This window comes from Lepisma saccharinum, chromosome 30 (genome assembly GCF_977018435.1).
Source record: "Lepisma saccharinum chromosome 30, izLepSacc3.1, whole genome shotgun sequence".
In the NCBI taxonomy this organism is placed as follows: Eukaryota; Metazoa; Arthropoda; class Insecta; order Zygentoma; family Lepismatidae; genus Lepisma; species Lepisma saccharinum.
Window position 1 is genome coordinate 22,834,047 of NC_139258.1, and position 23,236 is coordinate 22,857,282.

Here is a 23,236-nt window from a genome sequence, read left to right on the forward strand (position 1 = left end):
TATTTTGGCTTTTTCTAGGTGCGTTCTCATTGGTTGTGGAAAGCCACGAATCAGTGATCGGTTCAGTTGTGATCGGCTGACATTGTTTACTTTCGTGCCCTAAGTTCCCGAACACCTGTCGTGGCGCCAAACACAACAATCGGCGACTGAATGTTGTTTACATGTTTACGTTTTCTTTCCATTCTAAGGTAATTTTAGCCCACACTTGTATCTTATTATTTGAATGTACACCCACGTTGACTTCGATGCATAAACCGCCCCCTCTCAATTTCCAGTGCACATTTACCTGCCGTTATTTGATTTGCTTCATTTTACTTCCATTTTGTGTCACTTTTGGCTAATTGCAAAGATGGGGATGAGTGATGATATGATGAAATTGATGAATGGACATTCACAAACATCCATGCCCGGGACCCCTGTCGTCGTAGCGCGATGTGTTAACCACTCCGCCACGGGGGCCGGCGCCTGTTGTTATTGACAGCTGAATTGCTCTAGTATACTCTGATTCGGGAATAGCTGGAGCAAACGAACGAAAATCGGGAAGCGAGTAGTTACTTGACAGGACCCGACCAATGGACGGTTGAGATGGGAAGACACAACACAACTGCAGCTGCCACCCGTTTGTATGAGCGCGCACTGCTTTGCTCCGCCCTCTTGCTTTCTCCTTCTCTCCTGTTATGCGCGGCCTTGTTGCACAGATTCCGAGCAGTGTTGCCACATGAAGGGAAATTTCCCTTTTTGAAGGTAAATTTGGAGCTAATTTTAAGTGAAAAGGGAAATTCGATTAAAAATAGCGAATTTTCAGGGAAATTCTAAGACAGAATCAATATTAATTATATTAAACATTATAAGAGATTCCAGTTTTGAAAATGAGAATTTTAAAAAAAATTGTCGTATACTTTGTTCTGAGAGTAAGGGTGGAATTTGGGTTGGTCTACATCTGGCTACCGTTTGGGGCTGGAGGTTATTGACCATTCACCCTTATGTCCCGGCTTTGGGAGTGGGTTTGTTAATTGCAAAGATGGGGATGAGTGATGATATGATGAAATTTATGAATGGACACTCACAAACAGCCATCCCAGGCCGAGATTCGAACCCGGGACCACTGGCGTCGTATCATTTCAAAGTTTAATTGTTTGACATTTTATACATACATACGAACATGGATCAACGATAACATTTATTATTATTATTATTAATTCTTTAGATGAAGGGGAAAAATGGGCGAAAGAAGGAAATTTTAGCCCTTGCAAAGGGAAATTGTGCTTACAGATTGTGGCAACACTGATTCCGAGACACAGTTGTATGAACGACGTAGTCCTTCTCCCCCATTTTAATATCTCTGTACTGCTAATTTATCACGAAAATGGTGTAATGACGATTGATCGCCCATACTACGCACAAACCCGGGATCGATATTTTGACAGATCGTTACAGTGATCTCTGTACACCTTGTTTCCGTTTGTTGTGTACTATATAACGAGCCTGGTCAACCCGGTCTCGTATGCACGTGCTGACTGAAGAGCGAGCGAGCAGCGGTATCTTTGCAGTTGGCGGAGCGAGGCTTTCGCGTTCTTGCAATGTGCAGGCGGAAAGCTCGCACCGAACGGCAGCTACGTAAGAATCGTGCAAATGTAGGTTGGAACAGAATTCTTCTAAGTCGCATATTCGCCAGCAAATCGCTACTCCCAGGTGTCATCCCCGAATCCGCCACTGCTTGATCGGATGACGTTTAGCGATCGTCGCTGCGTAGGAAGTTCATTCATTGAGCAAGAGAGTGACGTGGTCTGTTTTCTGATAAGGCAACCGCGACTTCCGCGTACTCGTGCGTTAACCTTGGGTGTTTTCAGGACCGATATAACTGACACAGCACTGATCGTATTTTGTTGCGTACGCTCTTAGAGTATTTCTTTTTATTCCCATATATGGTGTTCTGACGCTGCAGTCTTTTTATTCAACAAGATTATACACGATGTTGGGTGACGACGACGATGATGTGTAATGTTTCAATCAGGAAACGCCGACCTCCGTGGCGTACTGGTTACAGCACGATACGATGCCAATGGCCATGGGTTCGAATCTTGGCCTGGGCATGAGTGTTGTTTGTGAATGTCCCTTCATCAATTTCATCAAGTCATCGCTCATCATCATCACGATGAGTCAAAGGTGGCAGAAAAGTAAAGTACAGTAAAAACTCGATAAGCCGGACTTCGCTTAATCCGGACAGGCAAAAGGCAAATAAAAAAAAGCAGAATGCAAGGCTTTAAATGTGGCTAGAAGTCAACAAGAGAACTTCCCAAAGAAAAGGCAGTCAACCACTGATGAAATTCTGTTTCCCCGCAGCTTTGTACTGTACTGTATAGTGTATTTAGGCCTATGTCCTTTAACTACACTATAATAAACGTTTTTTGTTGCTATAAACGGAGTTTTAATGCACTTTCTACTGTTCTTTTAGGTTATTTCACTTAATCGGACTTTCGATAAACCGGCCAACTTATCCCCCCATTAGTCAGAATTAACGAGGTTTTACTGTAATATTAAAAATCAATCAACTGAGACGTGTTTGTACAGTCACTGACACTTGTGGGCTTTAAAAATTACATTGTCATCGGGATCGTTACAACCCAGAAGTATACAAACTGTCGTACAGCCAAGAAGAGAAGCACCATGGCCCAACCCTCGAACTAAAATGGACAGTCTTTTATTCGTCTTCGCTTGTGCCTGAGTGTACTTAAAAGAAAAAAGGCAACAACGTTAAATATCACGTCTCTGTGTAGTGTACTGTTTTCTCCTTCATGGCGATGTAGACACTTCCTTCAATCTCTTAGGTTGAAACTTAGACGCGAGCTGTGGTTTGTGCGGCCCTGGCGTATATAAAACTAACAATACAGATCCATTCTCTGAAGCTTCGCAAGGAGCAATGACCTTTTTCTTCCCCGTGCACCACCACTGTAAGAATGTCTTGTGACCTACGCAATCAAAAGAATAACGTGTCGAATCCGCCGTAACATTTCCTGAAATGTAGATTGGTGATTTGTCAACATGCTAACGAAGTTGATGAGAAAAGCAGGAATGTGTCGCGAGGTTCAAATTCCATGCAGAAACGACACTGTACGTGACCACACGAAGCTCAATGGAACACACATGTAACATTCGAAATAAATATATTCTAAAACCATACTTATCCGGACCGCGATTGGCCTAAGCTGTTTCTCTTCGCGCGCTTGCCGAATGTTGACTTTTCTAGCAGAAACTACACGGAGTTGTTGTATGAGCTTTTCACAGATAGGCACATAGGGACTGGACCTACAGTATAATTGGAATCCGAACCATTATGTGCCTCCACGGCGTGATTACAAGGCGACGTCGTTATCGCTACGCCATAGGGAGGAAGGCGACATTACTGTCAACGTCCTCTGTTGAGGAAGTCAGACTGCGAAAAAGCTACATGGGAATCCACATATGTACGTACAGTACACTAACCACGAAAAATGTGCGTAGTAAACATAAAAAAATAGGCAAAACTGCGTAAGCGCTCCTTCTCTGCTTCCCATTCGCTGCTCGCTTTCTCGTTTCCGGTTGGCACGCAAACTATAGTTTGATTGCTAGCGCGGGAAGGGTGACAGGTTAGACGAAACGCGGTTTATTTCTGGAAGGACCAGAGTATACAGCAATCAAAATATTCAATCATGTACCACCAAAATATATACAGAACAGTGCATACATAACAAGGTTCAAGAACTAATTGAAAAAAATAATTAGTAATATTATAGCGTAAGTGAATGTGTAGATTGTAAATTACAGAAATTTTGTATTGTTTCAAGAACAATGGATAGAGGAAAAGGTCTAAATATGGGCCCCCCTTTTTATGTTGTCATTTTTGGAGGAAAAATAATATATCAAGCACCTGCCTTTAAAATGCATACCTATTAAATATATATATAAAATGTAATAGCATGCTAAAGTATAGAAGGTCTTCCATTTAAAAAAAAAAGCAATTTCAAGAAAATGGTAAAATATGTATTTTAAAATTGTGGTCTAAATATGGGCTACTAGTGGCAATATCACAAAAAGCAATTAAAATAAAAAAACAGTCATTTATCGCTGAAACATTATAAAATTCATATTTATGAATAATCTGTTTTGAAAATCACGCGGAATGGGAAAAATCGAAATTAAGGAAAACATCCAAATATTTGTTGAAAATGTGATCTCAACATTAGACCTCGTGTCATAGCCCATATTTAGACCATCACGCTATTTTTCTTCTTCAATTTATTTTCGCTCTCTGTGGTACGTATTTCACAAACAAAACATGGCATTATAAGAGCCCACATTTGTCTTATGTACCGCTAATATCGTAACCTATAGAAAGCAGATGAGAATTCAGAAAACGCTGAGTTAAAACATACCTGCAAAAAGTTTTCGGAGCGTCCAAGGCCGAAACTAGCCACCACTTTCTCTTGCGAATTGGCGCCACAAGCTTTGTTCTTGACAGATTACCAGTTCCAATAGCCTTTGCCAGGCTGCAGCACCCGGGAGCGCTGATAACTCCAAAACCCATATTTAAACCTTCGCCCATATTTAGACCTTCTCGTCTATGGTTTATATGGGGTAATTGCCGAACTACGGGTCAGAGTGGTTAGCACAGCGTGCTGCGGTGTCACGGTTCACGGGTTCGAATTCCGGCCTGGGCGTTGTTTTTCTTTGTGAGTGTCCCTTTATGAATTTCATCGTCATCCTTATCGTGGCGATTAAGCAGAAGTGGCAGAAATGCGACGCTATTTTTTTAAGAAAGGTAATATACGGAGAAATCAAAATTCAATTCAGTTACTTCTGCCGCACGTAAAAGAGCTGACTTTTGTGTGGAAGTGCACCCGCGCGCCCTCTCGTGCATTTCGCCGAGTTGCGTGTTTCGGATAGGTCATCGCTCCATCATGTTCCGGGAAGAGCGACAGCGGCTTACGTGCAGGAGAAAATGTGTCGACCGGGCGCCAGGGGAAAGGCAGTTTTTTCCGCTTTCGCTCTGTAATGACGGGGTCGCGGGTTCGATATCCGGCAAGGAGAAAATACCTATGCAGGCAGCAAGGAGAAAATACCTATGCAGGCAGGGTGTATCCTGCCGTGTGAAAACTGAAGATTACTTGTTAGGTGCACAACCCCGATGTTCGTTTGATTGAGATCCTGGTTCTGCGAATATGATTTTCCGTTCTACTCTTCGTTCAGTCAGTGGCTTGCCAAAGAGGTGGTTGGTGGGTGTTATAACTAGGAATGGACGATATCGGAAATTTGATATATCGTCACGCGATAGGATACGATATTTTTCCATATCGCGATTATCGTCTCGACTATATATAGCCTAACACTAGTTATAACCCCTCCCCCTTTGGCCCAGTATTCATAAAAAATGAACGCCAAAGGTGGCAAAATGAGGGTATTAAAGAAAAAAGTATGCGTACCCCCCTCTCCCTTTCATAAATTCTGGGAACGCCACTGCCTTTGATATTCCTTCATGCGTCAGGGTGTAAAAGGGTCACCCTTTGGAAGGTTTCGCTTTCACGTAGTACACACTGGACTGCATTTTGCAGACTAACGAGGCTCTGGCGCGTGGATTCAAAGGTTGCAGAAAAGCGAAGTAAAATAATCAGTTGAATCGATCAAAACCTTAATGCCTCCACCTCTTGCCAATTATTGGTTGATTCCGCGAAGTGTGTTATCTGCAGAGGAAGTATACGTGCAATTGTTTAATCTGGTTGAATATTTTTGAGAGAAAATAGCGTGGTAGTAGTAGAAACTAGAGTTACCACTACATTAATGAATAATTAACTATCGGAACGCAGTAGTAGCGCTAGTGAGGAAATGTTGATTAAAAGTCTATGACGACCATCTAGACTATTAAAGAACACTTCTGGGTTGTAATGATCCCATTGAAAGTCAATATGGTTGCTACAACCACAACTAGCCATGTCTGTTTTAATGGAAAGTGCAAATTTTATGATGTCAACTTGTAACGAAATGAAAACAATCCTATTTCCAAGAAAACTCATTTTCTTCAAAGTTTCAACCTTGGATAAATATAAAATATAGATGAACATGGACAATCATGAGACAAAAGTATTATACTTTTCCATCAGTCACGGTATTTCAGGCATTGTGTTTGATACTTAGATTATTGTTTGGGTAAAACTATCAAAGCTGGGAATCAGATTTCTTCAAATTTACAGGAGAAAGTGTGTAATTTTGGAAGTTCGTAGAAGAGTTTTCTTGCATTTTTCAATGTATTTGGCCGCTAATTCATGTATTTTTCTATAATAATGTCCGGCCGATGCACGAAAGCTGTAGCTTGCATTTCCATCCATGTACTTGAACCAGATGTTGCGAGCATCTGATGACGTAATCCCCGGTAATTGTTTCCGAACACACTTTTTTTCGCTATTTTGCCCAACCTAAAGCAACCTAACCTAACCTTACCGTGATGGTGCGTGGGGCTATCGTTAATGGTTTTTGGGGCTATTCGTGGATGGTTATACGATCCAGAATGGTTTTTGGGGCTATGCGGGAATTTTTCTGTTAAGAAGGTTGAAACACTGCTTTGCCGTTTGAAACTCAACGCTAGTCAAGATTTGCCCGCCATTTTGCTTGTTCAGGAAGCGAGAAAACAACGAACAATAATTACTCGATATGTCGACAATAGATACTAATTTCGTTAAAAAAAGTGAAATCCCTTGTTAAACAATCTTTCCCAATGCAGAATAAGTAAGTACGAATGTAAACAATTACAAAATAAACGAGTTGCAGACAATTCCCGGCTTTGATAGTTTTACCATTGCTTGTATTTCTGATCAAATGCTATTTCACTTCTAAAACACTTATTGTTCATCCTACACCGGTCACCGGGTTAGTAGGGTGCAGATATTTTCCTTTGGACTAAAACACAAGGATGTAATGTTTTAAAGTAATTTTACGTTGTTTCGATCCTAGTCCTACCTAAAATGTGTCTTAAAGAGCCAATTATGCCTCCCTTTTTCAGTTTTTTTCCACCTATAAATCCACTCCTTATAGATCACATAGCGTACATTGTCTGTGTGTATAGAATAGTCGCACATTGTATCTCTGTGTAGTGCAGTGCTTCAGTTTCTAATTTTTCCCGCCTTTTTGTACTTCCAGGGCAATCAAGTCTTTCCAGCAAGTCCTGTATGTGGATCCAGGCTTCTGCCGAGCAAATGAAGTCCACCTGCGTCTTGGGTTGATGTTCAAAGTGAACAATGACTTCGAGTCGTCTTTAAAACACTTCCAGCTTGCACTAATAGATGCCAGTCCATGCACTTTCTCAAAGTTGGAAAGTAAGTATTCAAACATTAATGTAAAAATATACCATAACATATTGATCCAAAAATGAATTCCTGAACTGAACACAATAACACAACATGCATAGGGAATTTGTTTTAGGATGCTAGGAACTAAAGTGGCCCATAACTGCCACGTGGGACACAAACTAACCACTGTATATACATTTTAGTATTTTCGATAATTTTTTCACTAAGGATCGCTGAATCCAAACCACCTTGCAATGAGACTCCACTGGGGAGGATTGACAAGGGTTCCCTATATTTCAGAAATTTTAAGTCATATAATAATAGTTATTAGAGGTGGGCCAATATAAATTTTGGGTTGATATCCAGGAAGTGCAGATATAAATTTTATCAATACCCAACATTCAACCAATCCAATATAAAATTACAAATGTCATACGAACCAGCTCAATAGTTCATTCTCCTTAATAACTGAATGTACCCAGATGACTGCAATAGATTTTTCTTTGAAACTACATATTTACTGACGTGCACTACAAATAACAGATATGAATTATGTGTTTATATTTTTAAAAAAAAATAATTAAAAAGTAAAATAAATTAAAATATTCCTTCATGATGGTTGTAATTATTGAGCAGATTGCAATTGATATTAAACAATTTGAATGTAAATGTTGATGTGCACTATTTATATTATCCATAATAATAATTTTTATATGTATGAGTAATTTTGTTGCAATTAGGCTTTTATTTTTAAATCAACACATTATGTTATCAAAATATAATTTTTAAAATTATATATGATTAATTATTGCCCATAAATTGATTATATGTGTAATAATTTCTGAAACAATTGAGCTGAGATTGTGAAGAAAATCATATGATGAATTGAAGATAGTAATCTGTAGGGCACTTTAACCCGTGGCTCGACAGCCCTTGAAGGGCCTAGGCTGATCTCCCGACTGCCAGTCTCCCTTTCACAATCCTACCTAGAGGTGCGGAGATCTTCAACCGGTAATGGGGTGATATACGGTCAGCACGTGGAACCCCCATCCATTATAGGAGATTTCTGAGACCGAGTTACGTTACTCACTCGTAGCTCCCCAATTTCCTCACGATGCTGGTTTGCCACCAGTCCTACACACAGACGAGAGCCCAGAGACTGAACCCAGGCAGACTCGAACCCATGCCATCCCGCAGTCGGAGTCCAAAGCACTTAGACCACACAGCCACGGAGGAGGATTTACTAAATCATAAATAAGGCTTTAGAAATGTCTTTAACCAAATAATGTTGATTTGATTATACAATTAAATTGTTTACTAAATAATTGGGATGGGGTTTGAACCCGTGAACCCTCCTTTTGTGTGACTATTTTAGAATGTTCACTTGTAGTGTCAGTGAGATTCTGTAACTTAAATCCATTCTCGTCCATGAAGTCTTTGCCATAGCTTGTGTGCATTTTGTGTGTTCACTAAACAATCTCTGTAAGAGACTTCATACAGTGAACTGAATAATTATTATTTTTAATTTTATGTATTGCATATTATGTTTACTATCGGTTTGGGTCCCTTGTCGAATTCCACTTTATACTCTATATCCAGTCCCAGTTAACCTCTGAGCATAATGTCGACTTACACTGGCTATGAAAATTTTTGTCTCCCTGCCTAACACAACTTTGCATACATGTGTTATTTATTTATCCTCTGTAATACATCTATTATTAAATTAGGTGTGCACACAGTAGCTAAAATACATACGTATTTACCAATTACAACAGCAGAGAAGAAGAAAGAAAGGAATGTGAGGAAATACAATAACATTAATTGTACAGTTATGTGCATGATTTCATTTGAATTATGACATGTTATGAAAATTATGAGTTCATGTAAAATTTGGTAAAATACGTGAATGGATTGTTTTTTTGCATATTTGGTATACTTACTTCAAATATATAAATATTACCATAATTATATGTACACACTTCATTTACAAATAATGCATAATTTTGAAAAAAAAAATGTTTACAATTTGAATTTAAGACCTTCGTTGATGTACAGTCACGGACACTGCCGGCTTGTAACTATTCCATTGAAAGTCAATGTATTCATTACAAGCCGGCAGTGTCCGTGACTGTACCAGTGTGGATTATGCTTAATATAATATTTGAATGATAAAATAGTGAAAAATAATTAATGTTTAAGATAGGAATACTTAGTTTTAAGTTTATTTTGCCTCTTACTTTTCTGCAGACATGTAGTTTGTGATTTAATATTGATGTTTTTCCATTTCTTATATTTGCAGTTCGTTTTCATGTTGCTCATTTGTATGAAGTCCAGGGAAAATATAAGACTGCCAAAGAACATTATGAACAACTACTACAGGAAAAAGAACTGCCAACACACCTCAAGGCTGATATTTGTCGTCAGCTAGGTAAGTGGTAAGATAGATAGAAAAATATTCATACAAACTTGCATATGCATCTTTAAGCATTGTATGTGCTGTTAGGGTATCTGCTGGCTGCTATGTTTGATTCCTGAGGTGGATAATCTAGGGTTGGAATTTTTTTGATCAGTGCCTTTCGAGACAAGTTATGGAAGTCCGATGTTCACCACATCACCTTCATTATGGCTGAAATTAAAAATGTCTGTGGAGCCTTACGTCCACCCTTTCCTTAAAGTGCAGCTGGATCTTTGACCTGTATCACCAAAGACCTGCCGGAAAGATACTACAATATTCCAAACTATGAAAAATTACATCAGTTTCAAATTGATCTTCATGTCCTTTGCTGTTGTTGAGATATTGATAGCTTCATTGTGCCATACTTATTTTACATCACAGATACGAGGGGCGATCAGGTTGCTCTGACCCTAATATAGAAAGAGCGGCAATAGGGTTTCAATTTTTTTTTTATTTTTCAACATACTCCCCTGCAACTCAATGCACTTCTCCCATCGTTGCTCCAACGCCTGGATACCTTGCAAAGAAAAATCTTCCGACTGGTCCTCCAACCATTAGTCCACAGCCCTTATCACCTCAGAATCATCAGAAATTTTTTGCCCACGAATGTCATTTTTCAAATGTTTGAACAAATGGAAATCACTGGGGAATAGGGTGGGTGGGGCAGCAATTCAAACGATGCATCTGCGATAGCAGCCCTCGCAATGCATGAGGTGTGGACAGGTGCATTGTCCTGGTGAAGGAGCACACCACGGGTCAACATCCCACGCCTCTCTTTCTTGATGGAATCACATAATTTCTTGATTAGGTCACTGTAGTATGTGCCAGTGATGGTTTGTACTCTTTGTAGATAGTCCACAAGAAGGACACCCTTGCAGTCATAGAAAAATTGAGGCCATCACCTTTTTGGTTGATGTTTGCACCTTGAACTTCTTCGTTGGTGGAGAATGTAGGTGTTTCCACTCCATGCTTTGTGATTTTGTTTCTGGGTCGAAGTGATGGACCCATGTTTCATCAATAGTTACAAATCGGGCAAGGAAATCGTCTATATCAGCACAAAACTTGTCAAGAAGTTCTTGACTGATGAACACTTGCGTGTGCTTCTGATCTGGGGTGAGGTTTCGAGGGACCCATCTTGCAGCAATTTTTGTCATTTGCAATTCCTGGGTAATTATGTTTTGCACAGTGCCATATGACAGGCCACACATCTCAGCAACATGACAGATAGTGACTCGACAATCCTTGAGCATGATATCGTGGACTTTATTAATGTTTTCGGTCGTCATGACAGTTTTTGGTGCTCCACCTGCATGTTCATCCTCACACGACTCTCTCCCACAACTCTCCCACAATTAAACTCACAACACCATCTCTTCACCATACTGTATGAAGGAGCAGTGTCCCCTAGTGTATCCACCAAGTCCTCATGAATTTTGGATACCGTCCACTTCTTCTTCACAAAATATTTGATCACCGCTCTCACCTCAGTTTTCTCCATTCTGGCACATTGACACAACTTCACTCAGTTAAACCCCTGTAAAAAGAAAACTGTACGCTACTCAGAAGTGCAATTCAGAATGAAAGCATATAAAGGATCACTAAACAATAACAAAATAAAAAATCAATCATAACGTCATTCCTTCTATGTTAGGTCGGAGCAACCTGATCACCCCTCGTATCTCCTACTCAGCCCTTTATTTAAATAGAACCTATAACCACCAACATCTGTGGTGGATTTTACCTAACATGGGGGCAAAGGATCTCAGAATCAACAGCATTCTTCCACCCAGAACATGGATTTCGCTGTCACCATCCACACAGCACCACTTTCAGTAACGGCTTCCAGGTAGCAGTTGTCATGCTCCTCCACTGGTCCTCTAGGGGCTGTAACTGGTCACAGCTGGGTTACCCCAAATCGGACTTCTCAGTTTGACTGGTCACTGGTGTCGGATTTATACCTTTCCTTAGTTGGAAATGAAAGGTTATTGACACTTCTTTCAATAAAGTCCTATTTTTTGTCCTTTGGCACAATTACAATAAAACTCAATCACTGGCAATCCTGGATTGAGTTGACTGATGCAGATCTGCTAACAAATCTGTATCGAGCAACACTTCCAAGGTTATCAACGGTTTATTGTTCGCCCGAAGGTAAGGCTAGTCCTCCCTGTGATACCAGCCTAACTGCAACCAGATAAAGAAGGATGAAAAGTCCACAATTTGGTGCCTTTTTATACAGATAAGTTGTTGACAAAATACCAAGGTAACTTGGTCGATATTTACACGTACCCATAGATTTGCATAATTACATCATGTAATTTAGGCTTTTACGATATCCACATGATATAATTAATGTTTGAAATTACATACCTTTTTGAAATAAAACATTTCCAGATCCAGATTGTTCGAATTTCATGCACGGCACAGATTAATGCATGTGCAGATGTTGCAGTGTTGCTTTACAAATGTAAGCACTACCAAATTCAACTGTGACGATACACAGTCCATCCACCCATTATCGTAATCCGCTGACACCTCTGCAAACTCTGGGAGAGATCCTGTACATAACCACGACTGCCACTACCCTTCCAGTGCCTGGTCAGCATTTTCTGTTTCCCACCTTTTTTTTTTAAATTTTATTTTTTTAATTAACCTCTTTTTATATAAAACACTTCAATTTTGGAAGTTGTTGTTGATAAATATACAGGTTTAACAATCATTTACTGTTAGTGCTGATTAAAGTGGCAGATAATGCCCCAGAAAACAATCACATAAATTTCAACTTCCACAAGAGCTTGTCAGCAAAGGTATACAGTTAGCATTTGCGGGTGAAAGTGCCGAACATCAGGCCAGTATCACTTTTTGTCTCTGCGAGGTGTGATTGGTGATAATTTATTGCAGTATACTGTTAGGGTGTTGATTGAAGGATTTATATATATTGTTATTCATTCCAGGATGGATGTATCATTCTGTTGAGTCCTTGGGAGAGAAAATCCGCAGGGAAGAAGTAGCGATCCGCTGTCTACATAAGTCCATAGAAGCTGATCCGAAATCAGGCCAGTCTTTGTACTTGCTTGGTCGTTGTTATGCAAGTGTAGGGAAAGTCCATGAAGCTTTCGTTGCTTACCGCAATTCGGTAGAGAAATCGGAAGGAAATGCCGACACCTGGTGCTCTATAGGGTAAGGACAAATCCTCATCTTTATTATTGTTGTTATTAGTTTGTCTTATATCCTAAGGATCTAAGGTTGTGAGCTTGTCAAAGAATATAGGGATAAATATGAAGAAATGATAAAATGGATTTAGTGGATGGTCTAAAAGTATTAATTGGGGGTAGATGAAAGTGATTCGAACAAGTGTTTTCGGGTTGCCAGCCAGGTTCAACACTTGTACGAATCACATCGCCAGGAATGCTACAATTCCTATATGAAGGTGATGTCATGTCATGTCATGCTGTAGTAAGAGTCTCTGGGCATTCTGGTGGCTTACGATCTGATCATCGTGTAGCCAAAGCAAGTCAAGGAAAATTTGTTGAGTTTTTTTTTCGGGACTGGACGTACAGTTTAACGTTTTGGAGCCCAAGGCCATTTTCAAATGATGCCTGAGCCGATTTTGAGCAAAATGCAGAGTTTTTCAATTAAATGAGTGTAGATCGGAGGCTAATTGCCCTAGAGAGATGAGTGATATACCGTTGTACGCAGAATGAACCCGAGATTCAGACTATATAAAATTTATGCAAATTCGGCATATATGTGGCAGGGGGATAACTCAAAATTTCGAAAAAAATTGGGATCCCCCCCCCCCCCCCCTTTCCCCAAGGAAAAAGTACATGACAGTGTCGACATGAACATGGAAATTATCGCTGACATGTAAGGAACACAAAAATATTTGCATTATTATCGTATGACCAATGTAGCGCGAGTTGTACCCCCAAAAGGAATGGTCAGCATGCCACTGATTCAAGCTTCAAAATGCAGCGGTACCTTGTAATGACTGTAGCTCAGAGGCTAATTGCCTAGAGAGATGGACAAAAGTGTGCCAATTCTTGCAGCTACTTCCAAATTCTATTTTTTGACAATGCAGGGTAACCTTTGTAGCCATTTGTGAAACACTGTGCTCAAGAAGAAAGGCTTTTCTTCAGCGCAACTCGAACTTACATTATTACAACGCAGTTTCAACAACCCCTCTTCCCCCTCCCCCAACTCCCAACCCCCGCTTGCTCCCACACGGAAAACAGTCCTTTTGACCTCGGGTACCGATATACAATGCAGTTTCCAGGGGTGAGGGAAACGCATTGCTTTAGAACAACAAAGCCGCCTTCCTTTGTCTGCAAAATTTTTCCCTTGAAAAAAGACTCAAAAAAGAAGTCTCCTTTTCCCCGCCATTTTCATGAAAAGAAAAAAAACGTGCAACAATCATTTCTGTTAAATACATGTGTTAACAACAATATGAAAAAAGAAAATCGAAATTCTAGCCAAAAATAGCGAAGTTATAATGTAAAAAGTATGACCTTGACAGAGCATCTTTATCGAGACGATCGTGCTCCTAAAGGTTAAAGTGGGATCCGAGCAACTTGTGCCTCCACCAGGTATTGAACCCGGGACCTCTTGATTACAAGGTGACGACACTACCACTGCGCCATCGTGGAGGCCCGCAAGGCAAATTTGTCGTCTACAAAATGGCAGCATCCATGGAAGTGTATACAGTTTATGATAAAGTTTATTGTAGTAATGCATACGTTACATTTGGCATAGTGTGACATTTTTTTGTCAAGGTAAATAAATTATGGTACATGTTTTTAAATTTTTTTTAAGTGCAAGAAGAGGTGAAATTGTTGTATATCAGGACCATGTGCACTGAATATCTCTTCTGCTTTTAAACAAGGAAGAGTGTGATTTCATCTCGATAAACATTTGGAGGGAATATGGAATATTATTGCAATCAAAATTGAGTTCACATATAAGTTCTTGCATGTACACATTATTTGCATCATGGAATTGTTCTAGGATGTGTTTGTTACAAACATTTAAACATGTTCTTTTGATGAAACATTTTGAGAGAATGAAGCATGTTTCCCCTAAACATTACATCAAAAAATGTTTTTAGTATAATGTTCTATGAAGCTAGAAGTCCCAGGTTTAGATGTTCTTTTGGAAGTTTGTGTCCCATCGTCCATTACCTCAGTTCCTCTTTATTCCTTATAATGACAATTAACCCATTAAGTAGAAAGGCGACTTAATATAAGAAGATAAAGAATTTTAATGTATTACTTAATGTATCAAGAAAGGGTAATGCTGTAGGTTATAAACTGATGCAGTGTGCACATAATAAGCAAGTGACAAATGGCAGATACTACAAAGATTCTAGCACAAAGAAGAGTAAAAAAAAAACACAAAAACCAATACACACTAATAATCCTTTTACCAGTTTCATATCTTTGTCTGATCTGTTTCTTAATGCTGAATCTTTCGTTGTTCAACTTGTGAGTCCAAATATTCAATATGATGCAGTGAACAAGTTCTTTAGTAAAAATTAGAATGTGACATGCATACATTTGTGTATTTTAATTGCTTAATTATTTTTACGTAATATGTATTGTGATATTTGCAGTGTGTTATGTTAATAAGTTGTCTGAAAGAATTTTGCTGACATTTCAGGGTTCTGTATCAGCAGCAGAATCAGCCTATGGATGCACTGCAGGCTTACATATGCGCAGTACAATTGGATAAGAGTCATACCGCAGCGTGGACTAATTTAGGTACGTGAAATTCAGTGCATCACAACTAGTGTGTATTTCAGGTTGGAAGAAACAAAGTCATTTATGATTGTGGGAAGCGGGAAACCTCTGTTGAACATGTACTCAAGGTGTATAACTACGCATCACCCAATGAGAAGCTGCAGGTAAGTGTTAGCTCTCAAATGGCTGCACCGGGAAGTATAGTTTAGTTTATATATTTATCCTTTAGTGGATGGATGGGATATTTATATCCTGCACGACCCCCGAATGTTAATGGAAAAAAAACAACAACATAAAAATCTGGAGTTTACCCCCTCTTCCCCCGCTATTTGGGGAGAGGGTGCGAACGTTAGTATTCTTTTGAAAGAGTGAACATTTCTCAAGATAACGAAACATGTTTCATGTTCCTGGATGCCATACCAGTTGAATAATAAGCCAAAATGTGAAACTCTGTTCTTTAGGAAAAATGGGTAATTTGCATTTTGCTCAGAAAATTGTTATAACTCTAGAACTGTGGGAGCAATCTACTTCGGATAAGTCTTGTTTTGCAGCTGAAACATCAGAGCATGCAACCGTGTACAACTCAGAACGCCGAACCGAAGGGGGGTTTGGGGGTACGACCCCCAAATTTCAGTGGAAAAACAAAAATCTGAAATTTGCCCCCTATTGCCCCGCTATTTTGGAGAGAAGGCGCAAACCTTAGTATGTATTCTTTTCGGAGAACGGATGTTTCTCAAGAGAATGAAACATGTTTCATGTTCCTGAGTGCCATAGAAGTTGAATAATGAGCCAAAATATGAAACTCTGTTCGGAAATGTTGCATGGATATATTTTATAGGTTTGTCGCGTGTTACTCACAAATCCAGAATATAAAAAAGGAAAGTTAAAAATTTGTACTTACGTATGTGAGTATAGTGCTCTTATTGTAGAACGACGTTTCAGAGATTGACTATCTCTTTCCTCAGGTTCGTATAAAATCTAAGTACTTGGCATAGTACTGCGTCAAAAATGTAATATGAGGATTGTGGTTAAGGGTTGGTTAGGGTACATTTAAAATATTAAGTTTTTGCTATTAGAAGTACGTAAAAAACAAGCCGTTCCCTAATAAAACTTGTACAGTAGACCTATTCACAGGTAAAAAAGTTAAAAAAGTTAAAAATCTAAAAAACCTGCATAAATCACAATGCAACCTGCAGGTTTGGCCTATCCTACCCAACTGTGCTTATCCATCCACATGAAGGTCAATTCACAACGAATATTTCCCCTCCCCTTAATTTTCTCGTTTCCCCTTATTACATCACAAATCCAACGTGAATTCACGTTCCTCTCTTGCAGCTTGCATAACTTCCGGAGTGACGTGGAAACCGATATTGGGTTCAATCTTCCAGGCTTTATCCCATTTTTTGAGGAAATTGATCCACCCTTCTTCCAAATTTCCTTCGTCCCTATTAAGATTATTCTTCCCCCCCCCTACAAATACTCGCTGTTTCATACACGTTTCTTCCTAATTTCCTCCCCTCTTTTCTGATTATCTCTTTTTTTGCAATTCTATGCCCACTTTCCAAAATGTGTTCTGAGAGACCCGTTTTGGGAACTTTTTCCCTTATGTCCTTTTCATGCTCGCTCCATCTTTTACCCATATTTCGGCCCGTCTGTCCTATGTACTCCTTCCCGCATTGGCATTCTATTCGATAAACCCCCTTCTGTTTTTCCGGTATTTCCCTAGTTGTCTTTCCTTTCTTATAATCGGTGAAGTATTTTTCTACATTCTTTGGTGCTTTCATCCCGCAAACGATTCCAAAATCTCTCGTTATTTTTTCCGATTTTTTCCGATACGGATTGATGGTAAGGGATGCCAACGTACTTTACCCTCCTATTTTCGATTTTTTCCCCTTCTTTTTGATCCCCTTCTTTCCTAATAATTTTCCGTGCTCTCTCCGCTATCTTATCCATTTCTCTATTTGTGTATCCGTTTTTTAATCCTGTTTTTCTTATCCACCGAATTTCGTTGTCTTTTTCTTTTTCATTATTGCATAGTCTACCGGCCCTAATAAAAAAGTTAAGGAATACGTTTTTCTTTGTTATTTCGGGGTGCGCCGATTCCTTGTTAATATATAAGTATACCCGTTTCGGGTATAGTAGCGAGCATTTTTATGCACTTCATTGAGAAGGCAGCTTTGGAAAAAACAGGAATGGGTATTAAATATTATGGGAGATACGTTGATGATATCTTGATTATAGGAAAGGGGGTAGCACTGAACAAGGTTTTTGAAGAATTAGAAAAACAAGATGAAAGAATAAACTTCACTAGGGAAAACTTAAGCGATGGAAAAATCAATTTCCTGGATCTTAGTATCTTGAAAGAAGGGAATAGGATTAGAACAGGAGTACATCATAAACCCCTATCGGGGAACTTATATATTAACAAGGAATCGGCGCACCCCGAAATAACAAAGAAAAACTTATTCCTTAACTTTTTTATTAGGGCCGGTAGACTATGCAATAATGAAAAAGAAAAGACAACGAAATTCGGTGGATAAGAAAAACAGGATTAAAAAACGGATACACAAATATAGAAATGGATAAGATAGCGGAGAGAGCACGGAAAATTATTAGGAAAGAAGGGGATCAAAAAGAAGTGGAAAAAATCGAAAATAGGAGGGTAAAGTACGTTGGCATCCCTTACCATCAATCCGTATCGGAAAAAATCGGAAAAAATAACGAGAGATTTTGGAATCGTTTGCGGGATGAAAGCACCAAAGAATGTAGAAAAATACTTCACCGATTATAAGAAAGGAAAGACAACTAGGGAAATACCGGAAAAACAGAAGGGGGTTTATCGAATAGAATGCCAATGCGGGAAGGAGTACATAGGACAGACGGGCCGAAATATGGGTAAAAGATGGAGCGAGCATGAAAAGGACATAAGGGAAAAAGTTCCCAAAACGGGTCTCTCAGAACACATTTTGGAAAGTGGGCATAGAATTGCAAAAAAAGAGATAATCAGAAAAGAGGGGAGGAAATTAGGAAGAAACGTGTATGAAACAGCGAGTATTTGTAGGGGGGGGGAAGAATAATCTTAATAGGGACGAAGGAAATTTGGAAGAAGGGTGGATCAATTTCCTCAAAAAATGGGATAAAGCCTGGAAGATTGAACCCAATATCGGTTTCCACGTCACTCCGGAAGTTATGCAAGCTGCAAGAGAGGAACGTGAATTCACGTTGGATTTGTGATGTAATAAGGGGAAACGAGAAAATTAAGGGGAGGGGAAATATTCGTTGTGAATTGACCTTCATGTGGATGGATAAGCACAGTTGGGTAGGATAGGCCAAACCTGCAGGTTGCATTGTGATTTATGCAGGTTTTTTTAGATTTTTAACTTTTTTAACTTTTTTACCTGTGAATAGGTCTACTGTACAAGTTTTATTAGGGAACGGCTTGTTTTTTACGTACTTCTAATAGCAAAAACTTAATATTTTAAATGTACCCTAACCAACCCTTAACCACAATCCTCATATTACATTTTTGACGCAGTACTATGCCAAGTACTTAGTTTTTATACGAACCTGAGGAAAGAGATAGTCAATCTCTGAAACGTCGTTCTACAATAAGAGCACTATACTCACATACGTAGGTACAAATTTTTAACTTTCCTTTTTTATATTCTGCATGGATATGTTGGGGAGAGGGTGGATGGGGGAAGGGGGGGTCATAAATGTGAATTTCCCAGGCTTGCTCCAGACCTGTGTCAGAGTTTCCACCCAAACATAAGAGTATGAAGGTCCAAAAAGCACATTCATTTTGTAATCATCGGGCCAGTATGACCTTACTTTTGATGGTATCTTCGGGCCAGTAAAGGTTGAGGCTTTCGGCTCCTGACTGCGGGACGGCATGGGTTTGAGTCTGGCTGGGTTCAGTGTCTGGGTTTTCAGCCTGTGTATAGTACCGGTGGCAACCCACCATCATGAGGAAATTGGGGAGCTACAAGTGAGTAGCATAACCCAGTCATGGATATCTCCTACAACGAACGGCTGGGGGTTTGACATGCAGACCTCATGTCACCCCATTACTGGTTGAAGATCTCCACACCTCTAGGTAGGATTGTGGGAGGGAGACTGGCAGTCGGGAGATAGGCCAAGGCCCTTAGGGGCTGTGGAGCCATGAGTTATTTATATGTTATTATTATTATATATTGTGCTGACAAGATAATCCTGGTTCTTGAACATTGGTTTTTTGTTATTGCTGAAAATTTTAATGGTTTGAGGGCCATTTTTCTCTGTTATTCACTGTTTTACATTACCATGTTGCCTTTACTTACAGTTGTTGTTGCTCTTACAGGGATATTGTATGAAAGTTGTAGCCAGCCACGTGATGCTTTTGCATGTTATGTGAACGCTACTCGTGGGAATAGCAAGCCTATGAATCCAAACCTCAGTCAACGTATTAAGTTCCTCCAGACGCACCTTGCCAACGCCCCGATGCCAAGTGTAACGAGCAAGTAAGTAGCCCATGTAGATATATTTTTGCCTTGTAATGTGCACTTGTTTGTAGTAGCAAGATAAACAACTCGACCTAAAAGTTAGAATTTGATATGTTGGAAACATTGTCTAACTGAGTAAAAATTAGTTACTTAAAGGGTGACAATTAATGAACGATATGAAATAAAACGGAAATTAGTGACAAACCACGTAGTACACAAACTGTATTGCACATGTAAACGGCACTACAGACATTCGGATTTAGGTTATGACATGTTCGATATGTCTGCCATCTCTGGCGATGATGTGGCGTAGATGAACAGCAAAATTCTACATGACCCGCTGAAGTGTCGAAACATCGATGCTGTCGATGACCTCCTGAATGGCAGTTTTCAGCTCGGCAATGGTTTCGGGGTTATTTCTGTACACCTTGTCCTTAACATAGCCCCACAAAAATGAGTCTCATGTGTTCAGATCCGGGGAATATGGCAGCCAAGCAAGTCCCCTTCCAGTGGCCTCTGGGTATCCCAGAGCCAGAATGCGGTTCCCAAAATATTCCTCCTGGACATCAAACACTCTCATTAACTTGTACTCAGTCCAAATCTTCCTTTGCGCCGCAATCGGACTGTTATTGCTCGCATAATAGGCCTTCACAAGTGATATACGCTCCTGCACGCTGTACCGTGACATTTTCACTTGCAAATGGCCGACATCAACACGTTGTGTGCGCATGCGCATACGATTCCCATCATGCCCTGTGGTCAGCCATGCAGTTTGGACGTCATCACGCGAACCGTTCAGAAATTATGACTGTTTTATTTCATATAGTTCATTAATTGTCACCCTGTATGTGCTGCCTCCCTTGTTCATTGTTTTGATTTTGCACCTGACTTGGTGAAGAAATCCATGTGCTAGATTGAAATTCCCTCTGCCTCCTCTCTGTCCTCTCCTCTATGTTTTATGTGGGAATTTTATATGGCAAAATGCATGAAACATAATTGTGAAGCAGGACATGTAAATTTTATGCACATAATCTTCCTTATCATTTCAAGGTGTGCAATATTTGGTCACACCAGTGCCAAAACCACGAATGTGCTAAATCTTACTTCGAGATAAAAGCATTTTAATATTTAAGGTTCTGAAAGAAAACAGGTTATACATTGGAATAAATGTTGTCATCGGTAAAATATGTACCTACTTATGACTTTTTATTTGGTCTCAAGTCATTAAAAATAATAATAATAATATCAAACTGCACTAAAAGTCTAAATTTGCACATTTCCAGTTTTGGCATTGGTGCTGTGATATGTTTTGCGTATAATTGGCACAGAATGTAAAAAAAATGATTTCTTTTCTCCTGTAGTTACTTGCAAAGAACATAATAATGTTTGATGTTTTGCCATTCTGCAGGCGTCGCCAACTACCATCCATTGAAGAAGCGTGGAATCTTCCAATCTCGGCGGAGATGACATCGAGGCAGCAGCAGCAGAACCCCTTGGTTCAGCAGCGGCCAGGGGTGTTCCAGAAGGGTTATACTCAGGTAGCTGTCTCCTTCACTTGCATTTTAATTTATGGTTGAATGAAGAATAGTGCTCATGATTTTCAATTCTCCTACCTTCCTGAGACCGTGGCACAGTAAAGTCGATGCCCCGATCCAAACAGTTTGATTCGTAAATACTTTTCTACTTCGTTAAACACTAGACATTAACATGTACACTGGAAATCAAATTTTAATAAATAAATTATGGCATGATGATACAGAGAATATGTCTAGGCTTGTTGACGAATATAAATATTTGTTAGTGAAAATTGTTGCATAAACAATATGACAAATTTCAGTAGAACCTCTTGTGGCCCGACACAATTGATACCAGCGCTCGTTGAGAAACATTCCCTAACTCAAGTGGATAAATACAAATATGAGAGGGCAAGTAGGTAGAAAGATGTGTAATATTTCACTTGTGCACATTTGGTTCGTTATTATTGTTCACTTTTTTAAGGTCTGTTAATAAAAAAGTAAAGTACTCCCCTGTGCTTTGCACTACGCCATGAAGGTGTATAAGGGGTGTAGAGTTGAGGCTCGACTGGGCTTTTGGCAGCCGTCAGGGCGATTTTTTAAATTTTCGTCTCCATTCGAAAAACTGCTGTGATATTCCAAAATCTGAAAAAATTGCATCAGATTAGAATTCCTTCTAGAGCATTGACGTGAATTTGCGTGTAATTTGCTTTCATTATTATATAGATATTCTCAACAGTTCCGCGATTATGTAGAATATCTAGATAACAGTGAAAGCGAACTCCACAAAAATTCACGTCAATGCTCTAGAAGAAATTCTAAGCTGATGTAAATTTTCAGCTTTGGAATATCAGAGCGGTTTTTCGAATGGAGAGGAAATTTTGAAAAAAAAATCACCATAACGGCTGCCAGAGGCCCAATCAAGCCTTAAGACCACACACTTTCTTGATCACGGCCAAAGGTGGGGGTGAAGTGATCAGCATCACATGCCTGGCTGCATTAACCCCCAGTTTCCTCCAGGTACCCACTTTATATGATGCTGGCTGGGCACTGGAGCCACTTAAAGATGTGGAATAAAATCTGGTTTTCCCCCACCGGGGATCGAACCCAGTCTCTCGCATGGTAATCAGACACCCTAACGACTAAGCTACCGTGGCTCTTAAATAATAAGATAATAAAAATCTGTTGATATATATATATAAATGTGTGTTAATTCTGTTTTTTAATGGCAGTTACTTTTGTAACGTAAGGAACAAATATGATTTTTCACATAACTTCTTTCCCCGTTTGCAGTCAACTACAAGTCGTATCCTCTATTTTGCCATTGAAGTCGACCAGTTAATGCATGACAAACTTGCATCCGTGGTCATTCCTAACAAAATAGACTGTGCCATTGTATTTATGTTGATTAGCATGCTGAATTTTTCTCTGCAAATTTGAGAATTAAGGAAATCTAGAGCATAGCAATTTTTATGACTGTATTAGGTCATATTTATTTATGGAGAAAATTCCAGATACAGCACAAATGGCAATTTTATGTCTTTTAATCAGATTTAGGTAGCGAATGCATTAAAGGCCAGAATTATCACTGATGCTTTCAGAATCTTATAGTTGCATTCAATCTTCATGGTTCCAATACACAATTTTTTCCAGATGTCATGTTTTCTAACATGTTAGGTCGTTCTAGGGCTAAGTCAATGCTGTTGGTGCTCTTCACAACCCTCCACCAATACTGATG

The 23,236-nt window shown here is 39.4% G+C and overlaps 1 protein-coding gene across 3 annotated transcripts in view; it reads left to right on the forward strand.

Moving 5' to 3' along the window:
* Positions 1-23,236, forward strand: part of Utx (Utx histone demethylase) — a 247,578-nt gene that overhangs the window by 185,650 nt on the left and 38,692 nt on the right. For all 3 annotated transcript variants that reach the window (XM_083115210.1, XM_083115211.1, XM_083115212.1), the window contains 6 exons: positions 7,168-7,343; positions 9,616-9,744; positions 12,723-12,948; positions 15,424-15,524; positions 19,843-20,002; positions 21,393-21,522. In XM_083115210.1, the coding sequence (XP_082971336.1) occupies positions 7,168-7,343; positions 9,616-9,744; positions 12,723-12,948; positions 15,424-15,524; positions 19,843-20,002; positions 21,393-21,522 (922 nt within the window). The remainder of the gene's footprint in view (positions 1-7,167; positions 7,344-9,615; positions 9,745-12,722; positions 12,949-15,423; positions 15,525-19,842; positions 20,003-21,392; positions 21,523-23,236) is intronic.